We start from the raw sequence: 22,345 nt of genomic DNA, 5'->3' as shown, positions 1-22,345 counted from the left end.
TTCAAACCTGATGGTAAATTGATAAAATATCTCTAAATTTAATATTTATTTTTAAAATATCTCTAAATTTTTTCTAAATACTTAAAATTCTATGATCCTATAATTTACTTTCTAAAGCATCCTCAAATTATTATAATTCAATTCTTAAAATATTCTTAAATTGTCATAACTCAATTCCTAAAATATTTTCAAATTCTTATAATTCCATTAATAAAATAATAACAATTAAATTAATGTCTCATAAAGCAGAAAAAATTCGGACATTCCCCCCGTCCGCAATGGAAAGTGGGTGCCCCGCCCCGACACAAGGAATGGGGCGGGGAAGGTCTACAGACGAGGATGGGGCATGTTGCCTTACATTGTTTGATTGTTATTAAAATAAATATTTATAGCATTATCCCAGGAATCCGATATCTGACTCATTGATTATTTTAATCGAAGGATAATGATTGTAAGATCGAACTTCAATCAATCATCTTTTGCCAAGAAAAAAAACCATCAATCAGAATCAGAGGATGTCAGAAAAACAATAGGGCCACGCGTCGAGTATTTTTGGGTTTTCACCCCCAAAGCCACGTATCTCATCAATCAAATTCCGCCGTTGATTTTAAATCGTGTGGCATTCTCGCATCCCCACCTCTGAACTCTCCTGCAAAGCCTGTTAACATAAAGATCCCGCGTCAGGGTAGTAATGTAGATATGTAGTATTCCTCCCTCTTCTCCAATTTCTTAAACCACTGTAAATTTACTATAACACCACAACGACCTTTTATTCATTACCTAAAATACCACTATCTTGTGAAAGGTGAAGCATGCGAGTTCACATCTGCAGATGCAGCGCAGCAGCGGCCCGCGGGTGTTTGTTTAATTGTTTAGTCCTGTTAGGAAGTAGTTATTATAGGAGGTTGTTTGGTATCAATGATGTTTATAAGATAAACGTTTTGTATGATTTTATTTTAAAAAATGAGACAAAATCTGTTTTAAACGTTTTGTAGGACTTTTTTTTATACTTCAGTGCCAATAGATGCCATTAGGCGCACTAAATACCATCTAGATAAATAAGTGCATATTAACAATTATGAGTATTTGATAAAAAAAAGTTTTTTATTTTATTTTATTTTTTCAAATAGGAGTTGTATAGGAATTTTGAAAACTACACCGCAAATCAAGACTGTTTAAATGAAAAAGCATTTGAAAAAGCCAAAACTTTGAAGTTATCAAAATGGGTTTATTTCCTAGAAAAGTAATTATTCAGGTTTATTTTTCAACGCATATGAACATATTCGTGTGGTCTTAGCCTAAAATAAGCATTTTTTTAATAATTACTTAAAATAAAACACTTCCAAACAGGGGCCTAGGCTTTTAGCTAACACCTATCAAGTTGCAAGTTGCAATTTGTTTTAGCTTGTAAGCAAAACCATATTAAATTAAAGAAATAAATAAAGAAAATTAATTGTACCAACAAAATATGTTCCAATTCTCTACCAACATGATGTCACCCCATATATTTCTGATATGGCGAGTCCCACTTTCATGGTGGGTTTCAATCTCATAGTAAGATGTATGGTATTAAATCAAGTTGGTAGAGGGTGGAACATGTTTTATTGGCAGAAGATTTCAGCTCCTGGCCGTCATTGTTTGACCAGGTCATGTTAGGTCAAGAGAAGCAACGGTGGCATGAAATGTGTACTTGTAAGGTGGTCCACTGTCTAATCACTATCTCGTAACAATCTGATGGTGGATGACTAGGTCATTTTCGTAGGATATAAGCATATCAGGCGATGCAACTTATCATTAAACAAGATATATACCTCTTCAGTTTCTTCTCTTTCTCTTTAGAGTCTAATTACCATTTTACCCATTCCTTTTTTGGAAGTTTCTTTGAGGACGTCATTACCCAATCACCCAAAGGAAGCAGCTGACTCAAGTGGAGTAACAATTAATTCAGTAGCTAATTACTTGATTATTATCCAAGCCTCAATTATTAGCAATAGTTTATATCATCTGGTATTAAACAATTATATGGTGGCAGTGCAGATCTTCCCATGGTTGAGAATGAGAGGGACAGACAGAGGTAGAGAGGTTGAAGAAGAGAGAAGCGACAGATAGATGGGTTTAAGAGAGGTTTAGGTCTACCAACTGGTGGTTAGGGATTGAACATATCAACTACAACAATGGGTAAGAGGGAGAAAAAGTGTTGATTTGTGGGTGTTTGGTTTCTGAGAGAAATTTTTATTATAAGGGGAGAGTGTGGCATGTCTCACGTGGAAAAGATCGATTGGTGGATGGAGAATATATGAATTTAGAAAAGGGAGATTAAAGAGGGAAACATCAACTTGTAGTTTTTGATAGGAAACATGTTGTCTGTTCTTTGGAATTCTCTGTGTTTTATCTTTTAAATTGTGATTTTTTAATTGTTATATTTGTTCGATGAAAAGGGTTTGTTGTTTTGAATCTCGGGATTGCGTTGTCTCCAATTTGGTGTTGTTTTGAGCTTTGCTGCTCCCCACGACAGACACATCCGTCTCGGGTTTTCAGGTGACTTTTTTTTATTTCTTGGCTTTGTGTTTCATCGTTTACGAGAAGAAAGATCCCTGCTTTCTTTGATCTTATGATGTGGCTTTTAATGCATGAACGACACGATGATGGTGGAAGACGGAAAAAATATTGTGCTAATGTACAGGTTTCGATTTTTATAGATTTATATTTTTGTGTCTGTGCCCCTGTTCTCTGGGTTTAAGTTTGTCCTTCGGGAGTATTTAGAATCTGGGTATTTGGTTTCTGGGTTTCTTCTGGATCATACTCTGCTTGAGGTTGTGGGGATTATTGACTATTATTTTTATATATTTGTTTATATTTTTAGTTTCTGTTGAACTTGATGGGAAGTAGGTTCTGGAGGATTTTGTTATGCTCTCTGTTTCCTCATCTGTTGATATAAGCGGTTTTGGGTTGTATCAGGAAGGTTTTCCTTCAGTATTTCTATACCCTGTAACACTCCTTTCTGCCAGAGACCTAGGTATCCTTTAGACAAGGAGAAGAAGAAAAGAAAATACCATAAACAGTTTTCTTGGAGTCTCATAATTTTCCTTATTATTGGGAGCTTGGGAAGGTCCATCCATCCACCTAGCTGCTTATCCTTATCATTCTTCTCTCTTATATATATATATATATTTTTTATCTTCATTTTTAGCGTGAAATCTGTGGGCAGTTCTACTTAAGCATTAAATATCAATCTCTTTTTCTAAATGTTGTGAACATTTTTCTGAGAGTTGTTAATAGGTATCATCCTTGTCTTGGTCCTCATCAGGTCCTGGTGCAATAATTTCTTCACAAGAGCAGGTTGGTGATGGTCTATCCTTCATCGTCAGTTACTTGACTCGGAGGTTCCCGGCGTTGAGGAAGAAGAAAGATGGCTACTTATTTCCCCAGTTCGAGCAACCAAAGAGAAGTTATGCCGACCTTATACTCTGTGCCTACTTCATTTCCTGATGCACCGGTTCTTCCTGGCAACATGATGTGTCTGAACTATGCTTCTTCTGCTAGGTCCTATACAGATGCTTTGGCTGGAAATTCTCAGCCACAGCAAAATTGTGTTGAACTCTCATCTGTGGGAACTTCTGAGTCCACCCTATTACAACAAGGAATTCTATCAAACTTTTTGGGTTCTCATTTTGGGGAACAAAACTGTGGTCTATGGAGGGATGGGAGGAATGAGATGTCAATTGTACAGCCATCGGGTGGTCCAACAAACGTACAGCCACTTGGTGAACAGTTAAACAGTGGGGCAGATGATCTGGTTCGTAGCTCTGTTGGTGAAGATTCTCAGATGGGTCTAGGAACGCAGCTAGGCATTTTACAGGGTGGACAGAACTTAAAGGGACAGGGATTATCCCTCAGCCTTGGGTCACAGATTCCATGCGCCAATCCTATGCCTTCTTTCCAGTACAGGCATCCTAATCAGGGTCTCTGTTCATTCTTGAGCTCTCATCAGTCAATATCAGGTGATGGTGGCAGAGGGGCCAGCTCGTGTAGAGATGAGGAGAGCTCTCAAAGCAAACAATCAAGAAATGCTGAATACTTACAACCTGATTTTCTTGGGGGCAATCATGATGCTATGAAGAGAGAAGGATTGAACAACTTTCAATGCTCAATGGGCCCCAAACTAATCCATTCTGATCCGTATCCTTATGGAATGTCAGGTCTTCCAAGCACCATTCCCAACTCCAAATACCTCAAGGCAGCACAGCAACTGCTTGATGAAGTTGTTAACGTCCGTAGTGTTCTGAAACAGTCAGATTCCAACAAACAGCAAAACTTGGGTTTAAAGGGATCCAAAGATGCTTATGAGGAACAAAAGGGCGGCACTTCATTACCTTCCACAGATGGGATGCCTTCAAATCCTCAAGAATCATCTACCAATTCTGCTGAGATTTCACCTGCTGAAAGACAGGATTTGCAGAACAAAATGACAAAGCTTTTGGCTATGTTGGATGAGGTCAGTCTGCTACCTTCATTTTACTGTCCTAATTCAGTGGCTATTAACTTTCACTATTTTGACACTGAGTCGATGTACAATATCTTTGCCTTCGGATGCATTCAAACAGTTTCTACCGTAGGAAGACTGAAGGGTGCAAAATAATTGAAGCATTATTTATTTCATCTTGTCACTCATCAAAAAAGAACAAGTACATTTTGCAAAGCAACAAGTTTATATGCATATGCATGTCCCTGCTTTTAAGAGAATGGATATGCACAAAACTTCTATATGCGTCATTAGTTGGTAAGTAAAGTTTTACATTCATGACATTCTATTGTGGAATATTAAGCACACAAAAAGCAAGGAGCTTTCTCTTCTCTTTTAGGGGGATTGCAGATCAGATGCTCCAATGGAGCAAGTTGCTTGACAAAAATTGAACAACATTTTTTCTGAAATTTTACTGAAAGAAGTAGTAGCTCTTTGGAGAATCTAGCTTGGAAGTGGGAACATTATTGATCAACCAATTAATTATATTGCAAGAACAGTTCTTTGAAACTGCACAAAAGAAAGTTTTCTTTTCTTTGAAACTCTCCTAATGAGATTTTAGTAATAGAAAAACATTAGAATCTTGGTTCTAAAATGGATCTTTAACCAGAAGGATGCCTGGGAGTACCCACAATCTTTTGGTGCTCTTTCTCTCTCTTGCTAATACTGATTGCCGGTGCCAGATCTTCTTCACCCACACTTGTCATTTCTATCATTTGGAGTAAGACCATGGCTTGATCAATAACCAATACATAGATGTTTGATGTAGTAATTCTATTGAAAGAAATGCTCTGTCAAATTTGAGATGCCTGCAAGACATTTGATCAGAAAGAATTTTACCTTTTGTCAATAAGTACAATATTGTCATGCAAATCTAATTAAGTAAATATGTAGTTTGAGTTGATTGATGTAATTCAATATCTCTGAGCCACATGAAGCTGCATATTGAACACAGATTTTTGGTGGTTTTGGAGATATCTACAATATCTTCTTTACATCCATGTGGCCTGATAAGCTCATCAGCTTTCATGATTTTAGTATTTGATACTAGTCTTTCTTTGTGGCTGCAGAAGTGGATCTGACTTGGAACATGAATATTCCTTAGAAGCTTGACTTTAAATATCTAAAATGTTGTCTTTATAACTTTGACATTCCCAAGTAATTTATTCCTGAGAATTGTAAGGCTAAGAGGCTGCATACCATTGAATACAGGCACTGTAAATTATTTTCACTTCTTTGTCATCCCTCTGTGATCTCTGTGATTAGTAAAAGCAACTGCTAGTAGGATTTCTTCATATCCTTAAACAAGCAATATGGAATGATAATCAGGAAAAATGCTTCTGACACACATTTTCATACAGAGATCAATCTCTCTGTAACTGGATCAAAATGAATAAGGTCATTACCCAATGTTTACCTCACCTGTAAGAAGCAATCTGTTGCAAGTTGAAGGAGCTAGAAGAGCTAGGGGTAGACCAAAAGGGCATGGGTTGAAGTAGTAAGAAATGATTTAGGCACTCATAATTTAACAATGGATATGGCTTTAAAATGAACATAATGGCTAGCCAACCCCTTATAGTTGGGATAAGGCTTGGATGATGGTGAAACCAAAATAACTCTAAACATTGACATACAAATATATATTTTTCGGGGATGCCTAAGGAATTGTTTGATAATGGTTGAAGTGACTGAACTGAACGACATTTTTTATTAGTTACAAAACTGTAATAGGCTGCATTTGTTTCAAGTGCAAAAAAGTGGACAAGTGTAGGCTATTTGTTTCAAGGACAGCCACTAGCCTGCATTTTGCGAACCAACCCCTCATCTCATGAAATTAAACTTTGATGGGTGCCGTTTAGAAAATCCAGGCAGGTTTGGTATAGGTGGAGCTTTTAGAAATAGCAAAGGAAACATAATGGTTATGTTCTTGGGTCCTGTTGGCCATGGTGATTCTACAAGAGCAGAGCTATTGGCTGTCTTAGAGGGATGTTGGCAAAAAAAAAAAAAAAAACTTGATTACAGAGACATCTTTGTGAAAGGTGACTCAAAAGGTAGTATTGAGCTGGTTTTTAAACAATTTAAATGGCTTGTGGCACTATAGGAAGACAATGAGAGAGATAAGACACTTAACCATGAGATTGAAGTAATATTTACATGGGTCCATAGATCAACCAACACTGCCAATGCACTAGCAAAGCAAGGGGTTAGTAAAAGATTGGCTGTCTAAGAGGAGTGTTTGGTACACTTTGTACTTTAACTAAATCTTTTCCATATATCAATAAACTTTAATGTTACCAATCAGACAAAAAAGTAGTCCAGGTGTAAACTTGATACCCAGTTCACTTTTACCTTGTTTTTATTTTTTGCAAACACCTTTTACACCCCTAGGGAATAAAATTTATATTGGAACCACATCATTTAAATTTCCATGGGTTCTAAGGTTTGCATCTCCAGAAGTATGCAAAGTTTACCTCTATGTCCTCCATCTCTCCCATATAAAGCGGGGACCACACCATTTTACTTCCTCAATCAAACAAAGCAAAGCAAAATCTGAAGCAAGATGAACCAAGATTGTAATGTCTCACCTTTTCTCCTTAACATTTTACTTTGTACTGAAATTTGCGTTGACATAAAACAGCCATAATGAAGTAATTGTAAAAATCAGTTCATTTTATTAGAGCTAGATGATATGTAGTTATAACAATATAAATTTCTTAATGTTGATATAAAATTACTAAATTGTAGACGTTATTCCTAGTGAAAATGAAAATAGAGTGATTCCTTTTGGTGCTATGGTTATATTCTTGATTGCTCTGATTGCAGGTTGATAGAAGATACAAACAGTACCATCATCAGATGCAGATTGTGGTATCATCTTTTGATGTGATTGCAGGGTCTGGGGCTGCTAAACCATATACAGCACTTGCCCTCCAAACAATTTCCCGCCACTTCCGCTGCTTGCGTGATGCAATCAGTGGCCAGATTCATGCAATCCGTACAAACCTTGGAGAACAAGATAGCAAGGGGGTTGGAATATCACGCCTCCGCTATGTAGACCAGCAGCTCAGGCAACAGAGGGCTCTTCAGCAGTTTGGCATGATGCAGCAACATGCTTGGAGGCCACAGAGGGGCTTACCTGAAAGCTCTGTTTCTATCCTTCGGGCATGGCTGTTTGAGCATTTTCTTCATCCGTAAATCCTACAACACTAAATATCTCTATCTATTTTCCTCCACCAACCCACACATTCCTTTAAAAATAACAAAAAGAAAACGACATCTAATGTCCTGATGCATCCAATAAAGTATTGGATATCAATTCCTCCTAACTTTGTCGTTTTCATCTTGGTCAGGTACCCCAAGGATGCTGAAAAAATCATGCTAGCTAGGCAGACAGGCCTGACCAGAAGCCAGGTAAAAGATAAGAACAATGAAAGTCTAATCTACCTGCAAGTTATTTTGTGATTAATGTCTTCAAACAATGATGCAGTGAAGTATAAAAAATGGATTCACCATTCAGTAATTTAGATAATAAGGTTTATGTTGAAAATTCCTTGGGTGGACCAATCAAGTAGTGGGCCTAAGGTTACCTCACAAATAATGTTGGTATCTGCTTCATTCTGTATTCATGGTGTCTGATATTTGATATCTTGTTTGCCTTAGGTCTCAAACTGGTTTATAAATGCCCGAGTACGACTATGGAAGCCCATGGTTGAGGAGATGTACAAAGAAGAAATTGGTAACACTGAGATGGACTCAAATTCTTCATCTGAAAATGCATCCAAGGCAGTGAAGGATGATAATAAGGTCTCTGAAGATAGGGGGGAAGATTTGCAGCAAAGTGTGAAGTCCACATCTACTGAGGATTGCCATACTGGACAAATCCAAGATTCAAAGTCTGACATTTTCCCTGATATAGAAATGTCTGGATCTGCAGCAGGTGCAGGCCTTCAGGATGGTGCTTGCAAGAGGGATGGTACTGACCACGGGGTAATGAAGTTGGGTGGAGAACCAAGATCCAGTATAGATGATTGTAGCAGTCTTTTCCAGGATACACTAGTTCAGTCTGATAGGAATGGTGGTGGGAGATTTATGGCAGCAGCTGCTGCTTACCAGATGGCAGAGTTAGGGAGATTTGGGAGTGGCAGTGGAGTGTCACTCACATTAGGATTACAGCATTGTGATGGTGGCTTACGCATGTCTGGCAGGTCACCTCACAATTTTATCGCCATAGGAGGGGATGAGATGTACAGTGCAACAACTTCTTCTGTGGGGACTGACATAGCAGATTACAATTGCATGGATGCTGGGAACCAAAAAGAAAGATTTAGTTCCTCCCGTCTATTGCATGATTTTGTTGCCTAAGCTTTGCTTGCATTCTATGTAGGTAGGTGGAAATTGTAATCTTCTTGAGGAAGGGGAAAGAAGAAGACAAATGAGAGAAAAGAATGACAATAGCTGGAAGCTGGTATCATCAATCTTGCTTAAAAAAGAAGCGATTACGTAATGTGTGAACATTCATTCATATGGCAAACACAGCTGTAGTATATATAACAAGAGACTGGTGGAAAAGTAGCATATCTGTGAAGGTTCATAACATAATTTTTGTGGAATCCATTCAAGGATGTATCTTGTACACTTATTTTCAATTGGTCTTCTAGAGGAGATCATCACATCCAATGTTAAATATTGTGACAAGGATCATAATTGGTTTTTATTTTTCTTGGTTCCAAATCCAATAGTTGCCTTCATACTCGTAGGAATAGGGGATGTTGAAATGGTTCAAGATTGAAAGATCCAAGACAAGCTTTATGGGTGGTTCAGGGCTCAGAGTTGTCATAGCTGCATCATCTTGTTCTTGTGCTGAACTATATATAATATAGGAGCTCACTGCTCAATGTATTGGGGCCACTATTCTGCCCATTGCTTATGTTATTTATAATGTCTCTAGTGGCATCAAGTAGCAGAATGGCTGTGGTATGTACCATACTGTACTTTGTAATACAGAAAGGTCTGTGATAAAAATAAAACTATGGCACAAGTATTTCTTCAGTCTGCAACCCTATCTCTGTTTTCCTTTCTTTTTCATTTTTAATTTCCTCTTCTTTCTGGAAAAGTGGAAAGCCCAGATAAACCTACTTTATTACTGGTATTTTCCATTTTCACGAATGTTGGCTGCAGGCTTTCTGTTTGAAAACTATATATTTAATTCGTAATATATAGTCATCTTCACCAACCATCATTCTCACAGCTCAGTAAAGACTTCCTTCGACAACCTTAAATTTAAACAGAAATCCAGGCTGAGAGGAATTGGGATAAAGCTTTCGAAAGTTGGTCAGGTCAATCAAGAATTACGAAAGTTGCTCGAGTCGAATGGTTCGACCCTCCGGTCCAAATGGTCACCCCGTGATGTTTTAAAATTTTTTAAAATGAAAAAAAAAATTAAATAAAAATGACCTGAAAAATCATTGTTTGGGTCGAAAGATTCAGCGGTTCAACCATTTGGGTTAGGTCATCAGTTTGCTGACCGGTTCAACAGTTTTTTTTTGGAAAATCCCATGCCTGATGCAAAACGGAACTGGATAGGTGACTGGTTCCCAGGTCGAACGGTTCTTTTTGATCAGTAAAACAAGAAAAAAAATGCCAAGCAAAGTTGGAAGAAGAGAATTGAGATAAATACATAAACATTGTGCAGAAAAACTATTCCTCTCATTTGCATCAGAAGATTAGACCAGAGAAGAGAGCAAAGAAAAAAAAAAAAGCCTCATTTTCAGGAACAATAAAAATGTAATAGTACCATTACCATAGAGGATAGAGCTTCACCATTTAAAAGAAAAAAGAAAAGGCTAACGTCTAGACTCTAGGGGTAGGGATATAGTGTACCCACGTTGCAACCTCCCACATGTTCCATGTAACAAAAGTAACCACCAAATGGACCTCACAGCACAATGAACTTGAAATATAAACGCCATTTGTAAATTGTAATGTAATTATTTATTATAAAAAAAACAAGATAGGGATGAGTTGTGAATTGGGGGTATCAAATTTTGAAGAGGCTCATCTTATTAGGGGTGTTCTGTAGTATAAATGAGAAATTAGGTGGTTTGTTTTGATCTATATCTATATATCACACATGTAGTGTGGATAAAAATGCACACCAGACCTCAAAAGGATAGTTGTTTTGCACCATGGACAAAGATATCTTGACTAGGAGTGCAATTTGGGTGGGCCCAATCTAAATCCGAACCAACCTAGCCTGAAATTTTACATGGATTGGGCTTGGATTTTTGGTCTTTGAGTTGGGCTCGGGCCCAATAATCCAGGCTTTTTTATTTTTTGGGATGGGTTGGGCCTAGCCCTTAGGTAGCTTAAACCCAGCCCGAGCCCTACCCAACTATACAAATTCATACATACATATGTATATATGTACATTTTTGCATACATACATATATACATACATACACACATACATATATACATACATGTATAATTTTAGAGTGGGTTTATTGACCAACCTAAGCTCGAACCTAACCGAAGTGAATCAAATTATAATGCAAGCTGAGAAGATCAAGCTTGACTTCAAACTCAGTCCAAGCTCAGGCCTTAAGCCCAATTTTTTTGATTGGGCTTGGATTGACCGTAAACCTAGCACAACTTGCCCAACTTGCATCCCTAATGTGGATTAAACCACATCACACCCCCATAGTTGTTCTGCAAGGTATGATGTATTTCAATCTACATTATGTTTTGATTCCATGCATCTCGCCTACAATATGTGAGTATGTTATTAATAAGAAAGCTACAATGTACTTCTTCCTAAAAAGTATACAGGTTTTAATTAAAAAAGTACACAACATTATTATTTAATATGCAAATCTAAAAAATATTGTATAACAAAATTAATTAAATATTAATATTATAGAACATATTTAATTAAATATTATATAACGAAATTTATTATTTAATATGCAAGTCCAAAAAAACACCATGGTAAAATAATCCATCCTATGAAGTATGTGCGAAAAATAGGACAACTCACTATAAAAAAAATCCATGGTAGCGTGGAACGGTCCACGATAAAAACCAATAGATGAGAAATTGGCCCATGGTGTGAACCCATCCACGAGATTGCATGGATCGAGCCACACCATGGACCAACCAAACACCCTAAGACGTAGTGGTGTGATCCTTTGATCCTGTTTATCTCTTTTTTGATATCACATATTACACATTAGAGGAGGGATAGACCAAAGCAAGGTGCAAGGGAGGGATGCCGAGTGACCGTCTCAACTACTAGCTAATCTGTCTATATATATTAGAAAATCAATAAAAATATCTAAGGGGGAGCAGACCATAAAGTTTTCTATAATTATTGTTTTAGTCAAGGTTTTAAAATCGGATCGGAATCATTTTGGGGATTGATTTTCGAGTCAAATGGTCTCACCGTCCGATTCGAATGAATAGCCCATTCTAAATAAAAAAATTTTAAATTTAAAAAAATAATTAAAATAAAAAATGGACGAAAACCATTATCCAGGTGATTGTTCAATCAAACTGGTCAGAGGGTCGCTGACTTAATCAGCGGTTTATGGCCCAGGAATAGTTTTATGATGAAACAAAACCGATTGTCTGACCAATTCCTGAGTCAACTGGTCCGATCATCCGGTCCGGTCCGATTTTCAAAACCATCGTTTTAGTTGTTTAATTGGTTTAAACATCATTGAAGAATGATGTTAATCCGCGTCTGGTCAGTAGCCCGAGACGCTCAGACGGATGCCATTGCCAATTGGCAATTGGCATAAAAATATTAGTATTATTGACTTGGTGAGTTGCCGACGAGACGACCGTGCAATTTTTTCAAGAATTATCATGTCTCGACTCGTTCGACGTTATGTTTGAGCATTTTAGAATTCTTTTATCTTATTCCGTGAGTGACTGATTGTTTGTTCCTAAATCAGATAACGCGGCGATTTTATTGTGTTACAAAACTGGGCCCACGACATCCCATTAAACAGCAAAAAATACGGAATCAAGTAGAGACACAGACAACTGGTGGAGGCCACAAGCAACAGAGATGGCAATGATTACTACCCAATTGGACCCAGAATCAATCAATCCCCCTAATCAGAATAACCAAACAGATACTCCATCAGTCTATCACCAGCAAGAAAGTAGAGAACTCTCTCTCTCACACACACACACAACTCATATATTTGCCTGTAGATATGGACCCAGTGTCCTTTCAACATCTCTGTGCGATAACCATCACAAAGCCAAACTGGAAAAAGAAAAAGCTATATATATTACCATCTGGGGTTGCTACTATTTTACAGTACCACAAGGTCCACAACGAGACAATCTTAAAACTGGGAAAGTGAAGAGGATAGCCTACTTTTCATTTTTTCTACTCTTGTTTTACGCTGTATATCGGGGACCTGTAGGAAACAAACAATATGAAATTTCGAATGCTATTCCAATAACATGTTGAGCTGCCTCATGTGATGTCATAATATGTGACAAACAAACACCCGGGAAGAAATAAAAGTTTAAGACAACCAATTGGGTCCGCTTGCGGAATACTTCACGTCTCCCGAAGAAATGAAGCCGCAGATGTTAAAGCTGAAAGATTGATCTCTATTGCTTGTTGGTTTATATCTCAGGCCTCTGATGTTTGGGTAGATGGGGACCATCTTTTCTGCCATTTTGTTTGCTTTTTACCCAGCTTTGCTTGTTTGAAGGATTTGCAGGGATCTGTGTCTCTGGAGTATCAGCTAATCAGCCACAGAGGGAGAGAGAGAGATAATGTTCCATGTGTGTTTGTGTACGTTCATTGTCTTGGAACGATTAGTAGCCACGGTATGTCTGTACTTGGATACTATTTCATTTGCTTTGTTTTGCCTCCCACTCTCTCTCTGTCTCTCTGGTTAATTGGGAAAACTGGGTCCTGCTTCTTGGTTGTTTAACTCCCTTTATCTTGGTTGGAGTTGTTTTCTTCTGTGTGTATTTTTAACAAATTGTATTTATTACCATTTCATCTTTAACGCTTCTTCTAGTCGGGTTGCTTGAATGGGTGAATTCTGCTCTCAGTTTCACCTGCTCTTGACTGGTTTGTATTTTCAGTTTTTGACCATTAATTGGTCTCTCAGTAGATGTGGGTTTTGCCTTTCCTCTCTCGGTTTCTCCCTTCACCCTTTTAAAACTATACTTTTGATCTTAATGGGCATCTACTTCTCAATTACAGTTGAGTAGCTCAAGAGCTTTCTTGGCTCTCGATTTCAGTGGTTTTCCAGCAGCTAACCATCCCTTTCTCACATGGGTGTTGTCACCCGTTTTAAATAGCTCTTGCATTCCTCATTTTGAAGAGTTGAGAGCATTTGTATCTTAGTTTGGTTTTCCCTTTCTCGTCTCTTCTTCAAACTTTGAGTTTGAGCTGTTATTTGTCCTCCTAAGACGAGTAGATCCCCTACCCCATTTTGGCTACATCAATAATCAGTTCTGAGTTGATGACAACAAAGAGAGAATGACTCTTTTATCGTGTATAACATGCATCTTCCTTACTAGGTGTTTCTTCTAAACCTGTTGCAATGGTTTCACAAGACTCATCCAGCGACCCAGCCTCAAGTATTCTACACCAATTCATTATTTCATCAGACCCCATTTCAAGCCGAACAAACTTGGAAGACAATGGCTATACTTCTTTCCAATCGGATGGAAGAAACAGGAATTCGTTCCCCCAATCACTGGGTGTACTGCCCACCACTCAATTGCTGGGAGAACGAATATCTAGAGCAATAGATCAGCTTCAAGCCCATGCAATATCCGAGGATTCTGAGCCTTGTAGTAGGAGACATTTGATGAATCTTCTTGGAGCGGCGAGGGAGACTGATAGTGATCACCAAGCCCAAAGACTCTGCCTTACTCTTGGTTCTCATCTTCCATCCCATATGCTGATACCTTCACTGCAGTACAGGCAAAGACCACTGCATTCGGATCCCATAGGCTTTAACTATTTAATATCTGGAGAAGAATCAAGAGAAATTCATAGCCCAGGATTAGATCACACAAGGAATGATTATCCCTTCGCCGATAGCATCTACACCTCATCATCAACCGTGCAGAACAAAGCATGCTCCACTTCTTATGAAATAGAATCCTTTGCTAACTTTGTGGCAAATTCCAGATATCTAAAGCCAGCACAGTCCCTCCTTGAGGAGGTTGTTAGTGTGGGAGGGAAGGGTATCGATTTCAGTTCAGAGAAAACATTTAAACGGTTAGCCAGAAATGGAAGAAGAGGAACTCTTGGAGTTTCTCCTGAAATGCAAGCAGAGGTCTGTAGTAATGGGTTAGCTGCCGAGAAACAGGAGCTTCAAATCAGAATTGTCAAACTCACTGCCTTGTTGGATGAGGTATTAACAAGGCTGCTAGAAATTTGCTTCTTTTCTAATTAATGTGTGATTGCTAGAACCTGGTAACAACTGCATGAATTGTTTTCTCTCTTCTCAGGTTGATAGCAGATATGAGCAGTACTACCATCAGATGGAACAAGTGGTGTCATCCTTTGAGGTGATAGCAGGTTTGGGTGCAGCAAAGTCTTATACTGCACTTGCACTCCAAGCAATGTCTAGACACTTTCGCAGCTTAAGAGATGCTATAGCTGTTCAAATAAATGTAGCAAAATCACAAGCCTCTCAAGATATACCAAGAATAAGAAACAGCCTTTCACAGCTCAGTTTGTTTGATCAAGAGGGAAGACATAATCGAGCGTCCCTTCAGCAGCTTGGGATGATGCAAAACCGACGACAGCCATGGAGACCAATAAGAGGATTGCCCGAGAATTCTGTGGCAATCCTTCGCTCTTGGCTTTTCGAACACTTCCTCCATCCGTAAGTGCTTTCACCCGGTACTCGGATTTTCCTGTTTTCAACAACCTACATCATATCTTCTTTTCAATTTTCTACCACTGATTATTGTCACTCACACAGATATCCGAACGAGTCTGAGAAGCTAATTTTGGCTTCACAAACAGGCTTAACAAAAAACCAAGTAATTTTCACTTTCTCTCTCTCTCTCTCTCTCTCTCTCTCTCTCTCTCTCTCTCTCTCGGTAAAAACTAAAAAGTTGGGTGCTTCATCATTGTTTCAGATTTCAAATTGGTTCATAAATGCTCGAGTTCGGCTGTGGAAGCCTATGATAGAAGAGATGTACAAAGAGGAGTTCGCAGAGAATTCAGAGGATCCGGACCCATCATCAGAAAATGTCTCTGTGGCAGGGAAGGAGGTCCCAGATCATTCAAGAAAGCAGGAGAAATTGCTGGGATGAGCACATTATAATCCTATTCCATTGATTACTGGCATCATGTATGCTGCTTATTGCATCGACCCCACAAGTATTTCCTCCTGAAATTTTCCATTGCAGGTCATATCAGATCGATTGCCAGTTGCCAGTATCGGAGACTGAAAACCCGTTTTCCTATCCAATCTCTCGAATTTTGACATTATAATCCCACTTTGCATGTAATTAACAGAGGCTATGCCTCGACTAGCATTTATCTCCATCCGCTTAATCGGTTGGGAATCAGAATTGAAATCACTTGAATAGGAATCGTAATGGTTTATTCCCCTACCTCTTTGGTTATCAAAATCGGAATCGGAATTGGCGGAAATAGGATTCTCATTCCCGAGGGAGCAGGAATGACTATTCTCTCAAATGGAAAAATGCCATTTCAATAAGGTATTTGAACACAGAATACCGCCCCCAATTAATTCAGCTAGATAACAGATTGAATGGTCATGATCTTCCAACAAGGTATTCTTCTTTTCCCCATTTCATTTCCTGAGAGGATATTGAATTTTGAAGAAACTGGCGAATTGCCCTGAAATAAAAAGCAAATGTAGAGGGAAGATGAACTAACTCCTGCAGCCAAGTCCCAAACATGAAGGAAGATACGAGATATGAGTATGGCACAAGCATGAATCCCTCTCACTAGAAGGCATTCCAATATTCAAAGACTAAGGCCAATATAAAACCTGATAGGTCCACTCAGTTCCAATATTCAAAGACTGAGGATATTTGGTAAAACAACGGTGATTAGAATATATATCAGTTTCTGAACCCACCAAAAAGCTGTATAGAGCGGGATTTAGGGAGTTCTGTTTAAATGTAAGAACCAATGATCCATATTAGTGATACGTATCATTCCGGGACCCCTCCAATACACCCCTACAATGGATGTATCGGAGGTCTGACCGGTTCAGGCGATAGAGAGACCTAAACCGCCCCCCCTGAACCGGTTGCAAAAAAAAATAAAAAAAGGGCCTAAAACACTGTATCAATTCGCCCAATACGCCCATAGGCCGTGTTTGGAAGAGGTGTAAAACATCATCAGTATAAAAATACACCGATGACGTTTTACACTGAACTGTAAATATATATGACCGTTGTATTTTGAAATCAATGTAAAAAGATATTTAAATTTTACATCAATAAAATTGATATAAAACTGTAGAGGTGATGAGGTTTTACATCTATCATCAACATAAAACTACACTCCATCCAAACGCACGTAAAACTAAACCAAAGTGTAATTTTACGTCAATAATAATTATACTCTTTTACCAAATGCTTACAAAAGCAAACCGATGTAAATTTTACTATCGGTTCTTGATTTACATGGCATCCAAATACAGCCTTAAATACACAACACATGGACAGATACGCAAGATAAAAAATGTTTGCGTTATCGTGTGTCAATACTTGGAACCATGTATATACATGACTTTGATAACGCTGACTTAGCCATACACTCCAAATGGCAGGAAAAAGAAATGCTCATTTTGGGGATAAAAAGAAGATTGGTGAATCTTACAAATCTTTATTACATTCCATGTTTGGAAACAGTGAGAAAAAGAAAATCGATGCCATACAAGAGGTTAGTCTCATAAGTGAGGGTTTTTAAAGTTACAATTTGTTGCAACCATATCAACAAATAAACATTTGTGAGGTGGTTTAGTGAAGATTTAAGAGGGTGCTTTCTTTTTTTTTTTTAAACAATAACAACTGCATGTCAGCAAAACAATACATTTTTGCTGATGTGACAGTTGTTTTTATTATAGAAAAGAAAACCATTTACATTAGTGAACACCCTTAAAACAGCAAGAGGAATAACCACAAGAGACCCTAGCCACCTTGTCCAGGCATAACTTAAACCTCAGAACGAACAGAGAAAATAGTATCAAATTAAAAATTGGATAAAGGTCAAAAGAAATCAAGACATTCAAAACTAGATAAGATCAAGCAATACACCATCCCATGCCCACTCCACGCCCTTATGAAGTCTAACTTTACCTATTTTGGTCAAAATTCACATGAACAATCATTAAACATCAGCATTCTTCAAGCAGTGCTTCGGCTTGCATTTTCAAAATAAACCCAGACTTCCCGTTTCTAGAAAAAGATGATAGCATCAGAAAAAGTGATTCAGAATTGCTTAGTTTGTCTATACTAAGTCCATACTCAACCCTCATCTTCTAAAACAATGTCTATCATGAAAAATTTTACATTCCTTGAATTACGGATGCAAGCATCCCTCGAAAACAGGATGGACACAACTAGCACTTTAATGCTTGAATTTATTTATTTATTTTTTTATTTTATTTCAGGCTGACACTCTACCCGATTATGTCTGTCAGTTGAATGCTTTGAATGACACTGGGATCCTAAATTTAATGAACGAAGATGTTGTCAATTATGACTACAATATGGCAGAAAACAAGATGACACCGAGAATCTTAAGTTATTTCCAGACTTCCAAGTGGAGTTGATTTTTCATTTGGATTGATTCAATTTCCACTATACAGATTCAAAATCAAGAGTAAAGCAACTGCTTTTCAACAGGTATTCACCACTAATAAGCAAAAAGGGGTGCTCAATATTTTTTTCTTGGCTGAAAATAACATTCCTTCTATTACTCTATACAGCTTTGCTCCCCGATGAAGAAACAAGAATAAAGGAAAAAGGAATGAACAGAAAAGGCTTCAAAAAGGCTAGTACTAAAGCAGCTATACACATACAGTTCTATACAGTGACCTGCCAAAATACCTTGGAAATTCCTGAAGATGAGAAAGGAAGGGTGAGTATGAAACTACAAGTCGCCATGCTATAAAAAGGCACTTAAACCATTATAATGCAATATCAAAATAAAATGACAGTTATTGCACTGCATCTCAAAAATATGCTACTTCGTATAAAGTAGAGAAGTTTTCTCTTGCCACCATGGCCAGCCTCTGTACCATGAGACCAGAGGAATCACCTGCATAGAAGTATTGTCCTGATGATTAGAAAAAGAAGAATAAGCAAATTACGACTACATTTGTAAAATCTATAACATAAGGTTAGCACTAACCTTTTGTATAAAACTTTAACATCCTCCCCTAATAAAGGGCTTTCGAGGAACAAATCATTACAATTTTTCATATCAACAGTCTCCATCTCAAAGTCCTGGTGACCACTCAATTCACTCCATTCAAACCACATTTTTGATATTAATTCCTTTCTAAAGCAGGTATTGTGGTCTTCTACCTCTGGTGAATCAGCAGCAACCAATCTGTAAGTGTATACTTTCCTCCCTTGGCCTGGTCTGAATGCACGGCCAATTGCTTGTCTAGAAACTGAAGGATTCAAATGAACATCCAAAATCATGACACGTGATGCCCCTACAAGAGAAATTCCTTCCCCACATGCCTTGATTGAACCAAAAAATACCTTTGCATCAGGGGAACTATTAAAACTCTCCATTGAAGACTCTCGTTGCTCAGGGTTCGAATCACCAGAGATTACAAAAATTTCCCTCCCAACAATCCAACCTTTTGTCCTAACAAGTAATCTCTCCAAGAATTTAAGAGGAAGGAGATATTGACTGAAAACAAGTAGTTTCTCCCCAGCTGGTTCACACAATCCCAGGATATTAAGGAAAAACTTAGTCTTAACCCCATCCTTCACATCAATTTTTTCCAGCAAATTATCTATCTTTTCATCATTAAAGTTGCCCCCTTTTTCTCCAGATGACCCACTCTCTGAAAAATCTTTCAAGTGTGGATGCATATAGACAGCGCACCCCACGGATCTTTTCTTAAATTTTTCCAGTTTCTGTAGTTTTTCAACTGCATGCTTCTGTTTGGGTGTCAGATTAAGCACTACAGTGAAGTCAACAAGTCCAGGCAGTTCCTCCAAGAAATCTCCCTTATAATAATGTAGAACATCCTTTGTCATCTCACGGAGGTCTTGAATAACTACTACCTTCCTTCGAAAATCCTCATCATTCTGTAGGGTTGCCTCAACCGTTTCAAAGAACACTGCTTCCATGCTACTTCTAGACAATCTCTTCCCACCTGGTATATGCACCCTGCTCATGACACGCCTGACAACAGAACGGGAGGTATCCAACCTAAGAAACTTTGGACGCACGAGGTTAAATATATTGAACACCTCTTTGACATGATTCTGAAATAAGGTTCCTGACAATACTACCTTGCGAGCTGTCTGCACCTTAGCAAGGGACTGGAGAACATCTGTGTTTTCGTTCCTAGGTGTGTGACCTTCATCTAGAATCAAAATGCTGGGGACCTTCAGGAGTATGTCCTGACAAGAAACAGCAGTCTTGCTGATTTCACTGTCACAGACAATATTCGAGAATTGCTTATATCCCAAGAAGAGAATGCTCTTATGCTCTACCCATTTCTTCAACACATCTAACTGTTGAGTCCGATTCTCTGCCTTGGAAGAGTAGAAATCATGTAATGGAATGTCCTCAACTTGCCACTTTTGAAACTCTTTCTTCCATGTTGCCAGGATGCCTTTTGGTAGTACAACTAATGGTCTGGCTTGGGGATATTTGGCAAGGAAACTCTGCATAAAACTTATAATCATGAATGTTTTTCCAGATCCTGGAGCATGTGCCAGGATGCAACCACCTGGTTCTTCTGTCACTAAATTTCTTGCCAAGAAATGGAAGCCCTCAACTTGATGGGGCTTCATTTTCTTAAAATGCCTTGGATGCACAGGTATTTCAGCTGCAGTAAAATCATCTCCAGAGAAGTTAAGTCCAGAGAAGGCAACCTCAGTTTTGTCTCCATCCTTGATATTTCTAGCTTCAGAAGTGTAAGTCCGTGTACTCTTTGTGCTCTGCAATAAATAAGCAAATAAACCGCCAAGGTAATAAAAAATATCCATATTGACACTTCTGAAAAGAAAATAAGGTAAAACATCTCCAAAAATTTTGCAGCCACACAACTTAACCAAAAATCATGTTAAGCACTTACATGCATGCTGGTTCTGTTGGATATCACATGGAACTTCCAGAAGAAGATTGTACCAGTTAGGTCTAAATGAAATGCAAAATTGTTGATGTTTTAGCATTTTTTTCAATGGATTAAACCATCAAAAGACATACCTTGAATAGCATGTTATAAGGGATAGAAATAAGGTAATTGGCTTTTAAGAGAAATAGGGGTTCACCAATATCCTCACTTTATTAAGAAGGTTGGGAAATAACCTACATCATGTTCATTTTCTTTTCTTTTTCTGGAAGGAAGCTATTGGGAAGGACAATGTCTCAGATAAAAGAAGTGCTTTTTACTGGAGGATTACATTTACACTGTAGAACAACATTCTTCATTAACCTTTTTCTATAATTTTTTTGGATAGATTAAAACTTTTTATTGCTCAAGAGAAATGTTGGTACAAAGAGGTGGTTAGCCTCTCCAACCACTGAAAGCATTACAGTTACAGTTTCCTTAGATAGACCACCAGTACACTGGATCCTTTCCAACCCCTTGCCTTACCAACCCATCTGCCAGTTCAGCAGCCATAGGTACCCATTTTACTGTTGCTCCCAGATCGTAACTGCCTCAGTTCTCTTATAATGTGTCATATTTCCATGGTCCGTCCTGATTAACCATTAACCACCCAGTTACAACACGTCAGTCACCCTTAACAATGATATTCCTAAATTTCACTGATTGATCCCTTCTGAGACCTTGAAGGATTGCCCATGCTTCGGCCTTGGTGGAATCTCCTATCTATAGGCCCTGAATGTATTGCCCTTCACTTTTATTTCGCTCATCTTTGTATGCTCTGTACTCATTATATTTCTTTTATCATTAACCAATAATAAAATATAGATAAACAACATTTATCAAAAAAAATAGTCATATGTATAAATAAGATGCAAAACATTGTAACTGTCCTCACATTTTCTGCAAGAATTTTGTGAGGCAGTTAATAATCTTTTCCTTTATTCTTCAAATGGTACAAAGTTGTAGAATTACTTTATGCCACTTTTAGAGCTAATTGGTCCAGCCAGCTAGAATGTATTGGGTCATTCTGAAAACACCTTCCTCCCCCACACTAGAAGGGAAAAAAATTTGATCAGTGAGGACTGAGGAATCTATTTAATGATATTCTCAAATAAGGCATTACTTCCTAGTGTTTTTTTTTATCAATAACTTCAATTTTATTAATCTGAAAAGAAAGTGGTAAGTACAGACTGTTAAAACAGTTTAAGTTTTTTTTTTTTTTTTATCAATAACAATAAATTTCATAAAATAGGAATAAGCTTACAAAAAGGGGAGCTAACGTATCTTAACTCCCCAGAGAATGGTTAAGCACCCAAGCTGAAAAAGAACAAAACAATTACAACTGAGCCCAGAACCCAGAAATCCTATTCACTGCTTGCCTAGCCAATCCATCAGCAAAGAGTTTGCACCTCTCTTTACCCAATTACAACTGAACTTCCATATTCTTGGTCAACCATTTGAATTTTCTCTTCTC

The 22,345-nt window shown here is 37.9% G+C and overlaps 3 protein-coding genes across 7 annotated transcripts in view; 2 read left to right on the top strand and 1 right to left on the bottom strand.

The window, feature by feature from the left end:
* Positions 1 to 2,023: 2,023 nt before the first annotated feature.
* LOC148876481 (BEL1-like homeodomain protein 6) lies at positions 2,024 to 9,579 on the top strand. The gene is made up of 5 exons (XM_088969645.1): positions 2,024 to 2,538; positions 3,308 to 4,495; positions 7,346 to 7,713; positions 7,873 to 7,933; positions 8,183 to 9,579. Exons 2-5 carry the CDS (start codon positions 3,410 to 3,412, stop codon positions 8,882 to 8,884), a joined length of 2,217 nt encoding a protein of 738 aa, XP_088825771.1. The 5' UTR covers positions 2,024 to 2,538; positions 3,308 to 3,409; the 3' UTR covers positions 8,885 to 9,579.
* A 3,395-nt stretch (positions 9,580 to 12,974) lies between these two features.
* Positions 12,975 to 16,141, top strand: LOC148876480 (BEL1-like homeodomain protein 11). 2 transcript variants are annotated; one of them, XM_088984759.1, is made up of 5 exons: positions 12,975 to 13,375; positions 14,081 to 14,925; positions 15,023 to 15,402; positions 15,502 to 15,562; positions 15,662 to 16,141. In XM_088984759.1, the coding sequence occupies exons 2-5, from the start codon at positions 14,104 to 14,106 to the stop codon at positions 15,836 to 15,838; spliced, it is 1,440 nt and encodes a 479-aa protein (XP_088840885.1). In that variant the 5' UTR covers positions 12,975 to 13,375; positions 14,081 to 14,103; the 3' UTR covers positions 15,839 to 16,141. The 2 variants fall into 2 exon arrangements, with proteins under 2 accessions (XP_088840885.1, XP_088840878.1); XM_088984752.1 differs by lacking the exon at positions 12,975 to 13,375 and having other exon boundaries at positions 13,679 to 14,925.
* A 2,170-nt stretch (positions 16,142 to 18,311) lies between these two features.
* Positions 18,312 to 22,345, bottom strand: part of DRD1 (SNF2 domain-containing protein / helicase domain-containing protein) — a 76,237-nt gene continuing 72,203 nt past the window's right edge. For all 4 annotated transcript variants that reach the window (XM_088963551.1, XM_088963561.1, XM_088963578.1 and 1 more), the window contains 2 exons: positions 18,921 to 20,698; positions 18,312 to 18,827 (listed from right to left, as the gene is read on the bottom strand). In XM_088963551.1, coding sequence (XP_088819677.1) covers positions 18,824 to 18,827; positions 18,921 to 20,698 — 1,782 coding nt within the window. In that variant the 3' untranslated portion in view covers positions 18,312 to 18,823. The remainder of the gene's footprint in view (positions 18,828 to 18,920; positions 20,699 to 22,345) is intronic.

The sequence above is a fragment of the Nelumbo lutea genome, chromosome 1 (genome assembly GCF_056320005.1).
Source record: "Nelumbo lutea isolate HS-2025 chromosome 1, American lotus-T2T, whole genome shotgun sequence".
NCBI classification, from domain to species: domain Eukaryota; kingdom Viridiplantae; phylum Streptophyta; class Magnoliopsida; order Proteales; family Nelumbonaceae; genus Nelumbo; species Nelumbo lutea.
Note: the sequence above shows the minus strand (reverse complement) of the source record. Positions and strands in the feature narration are given on the sequence as shown.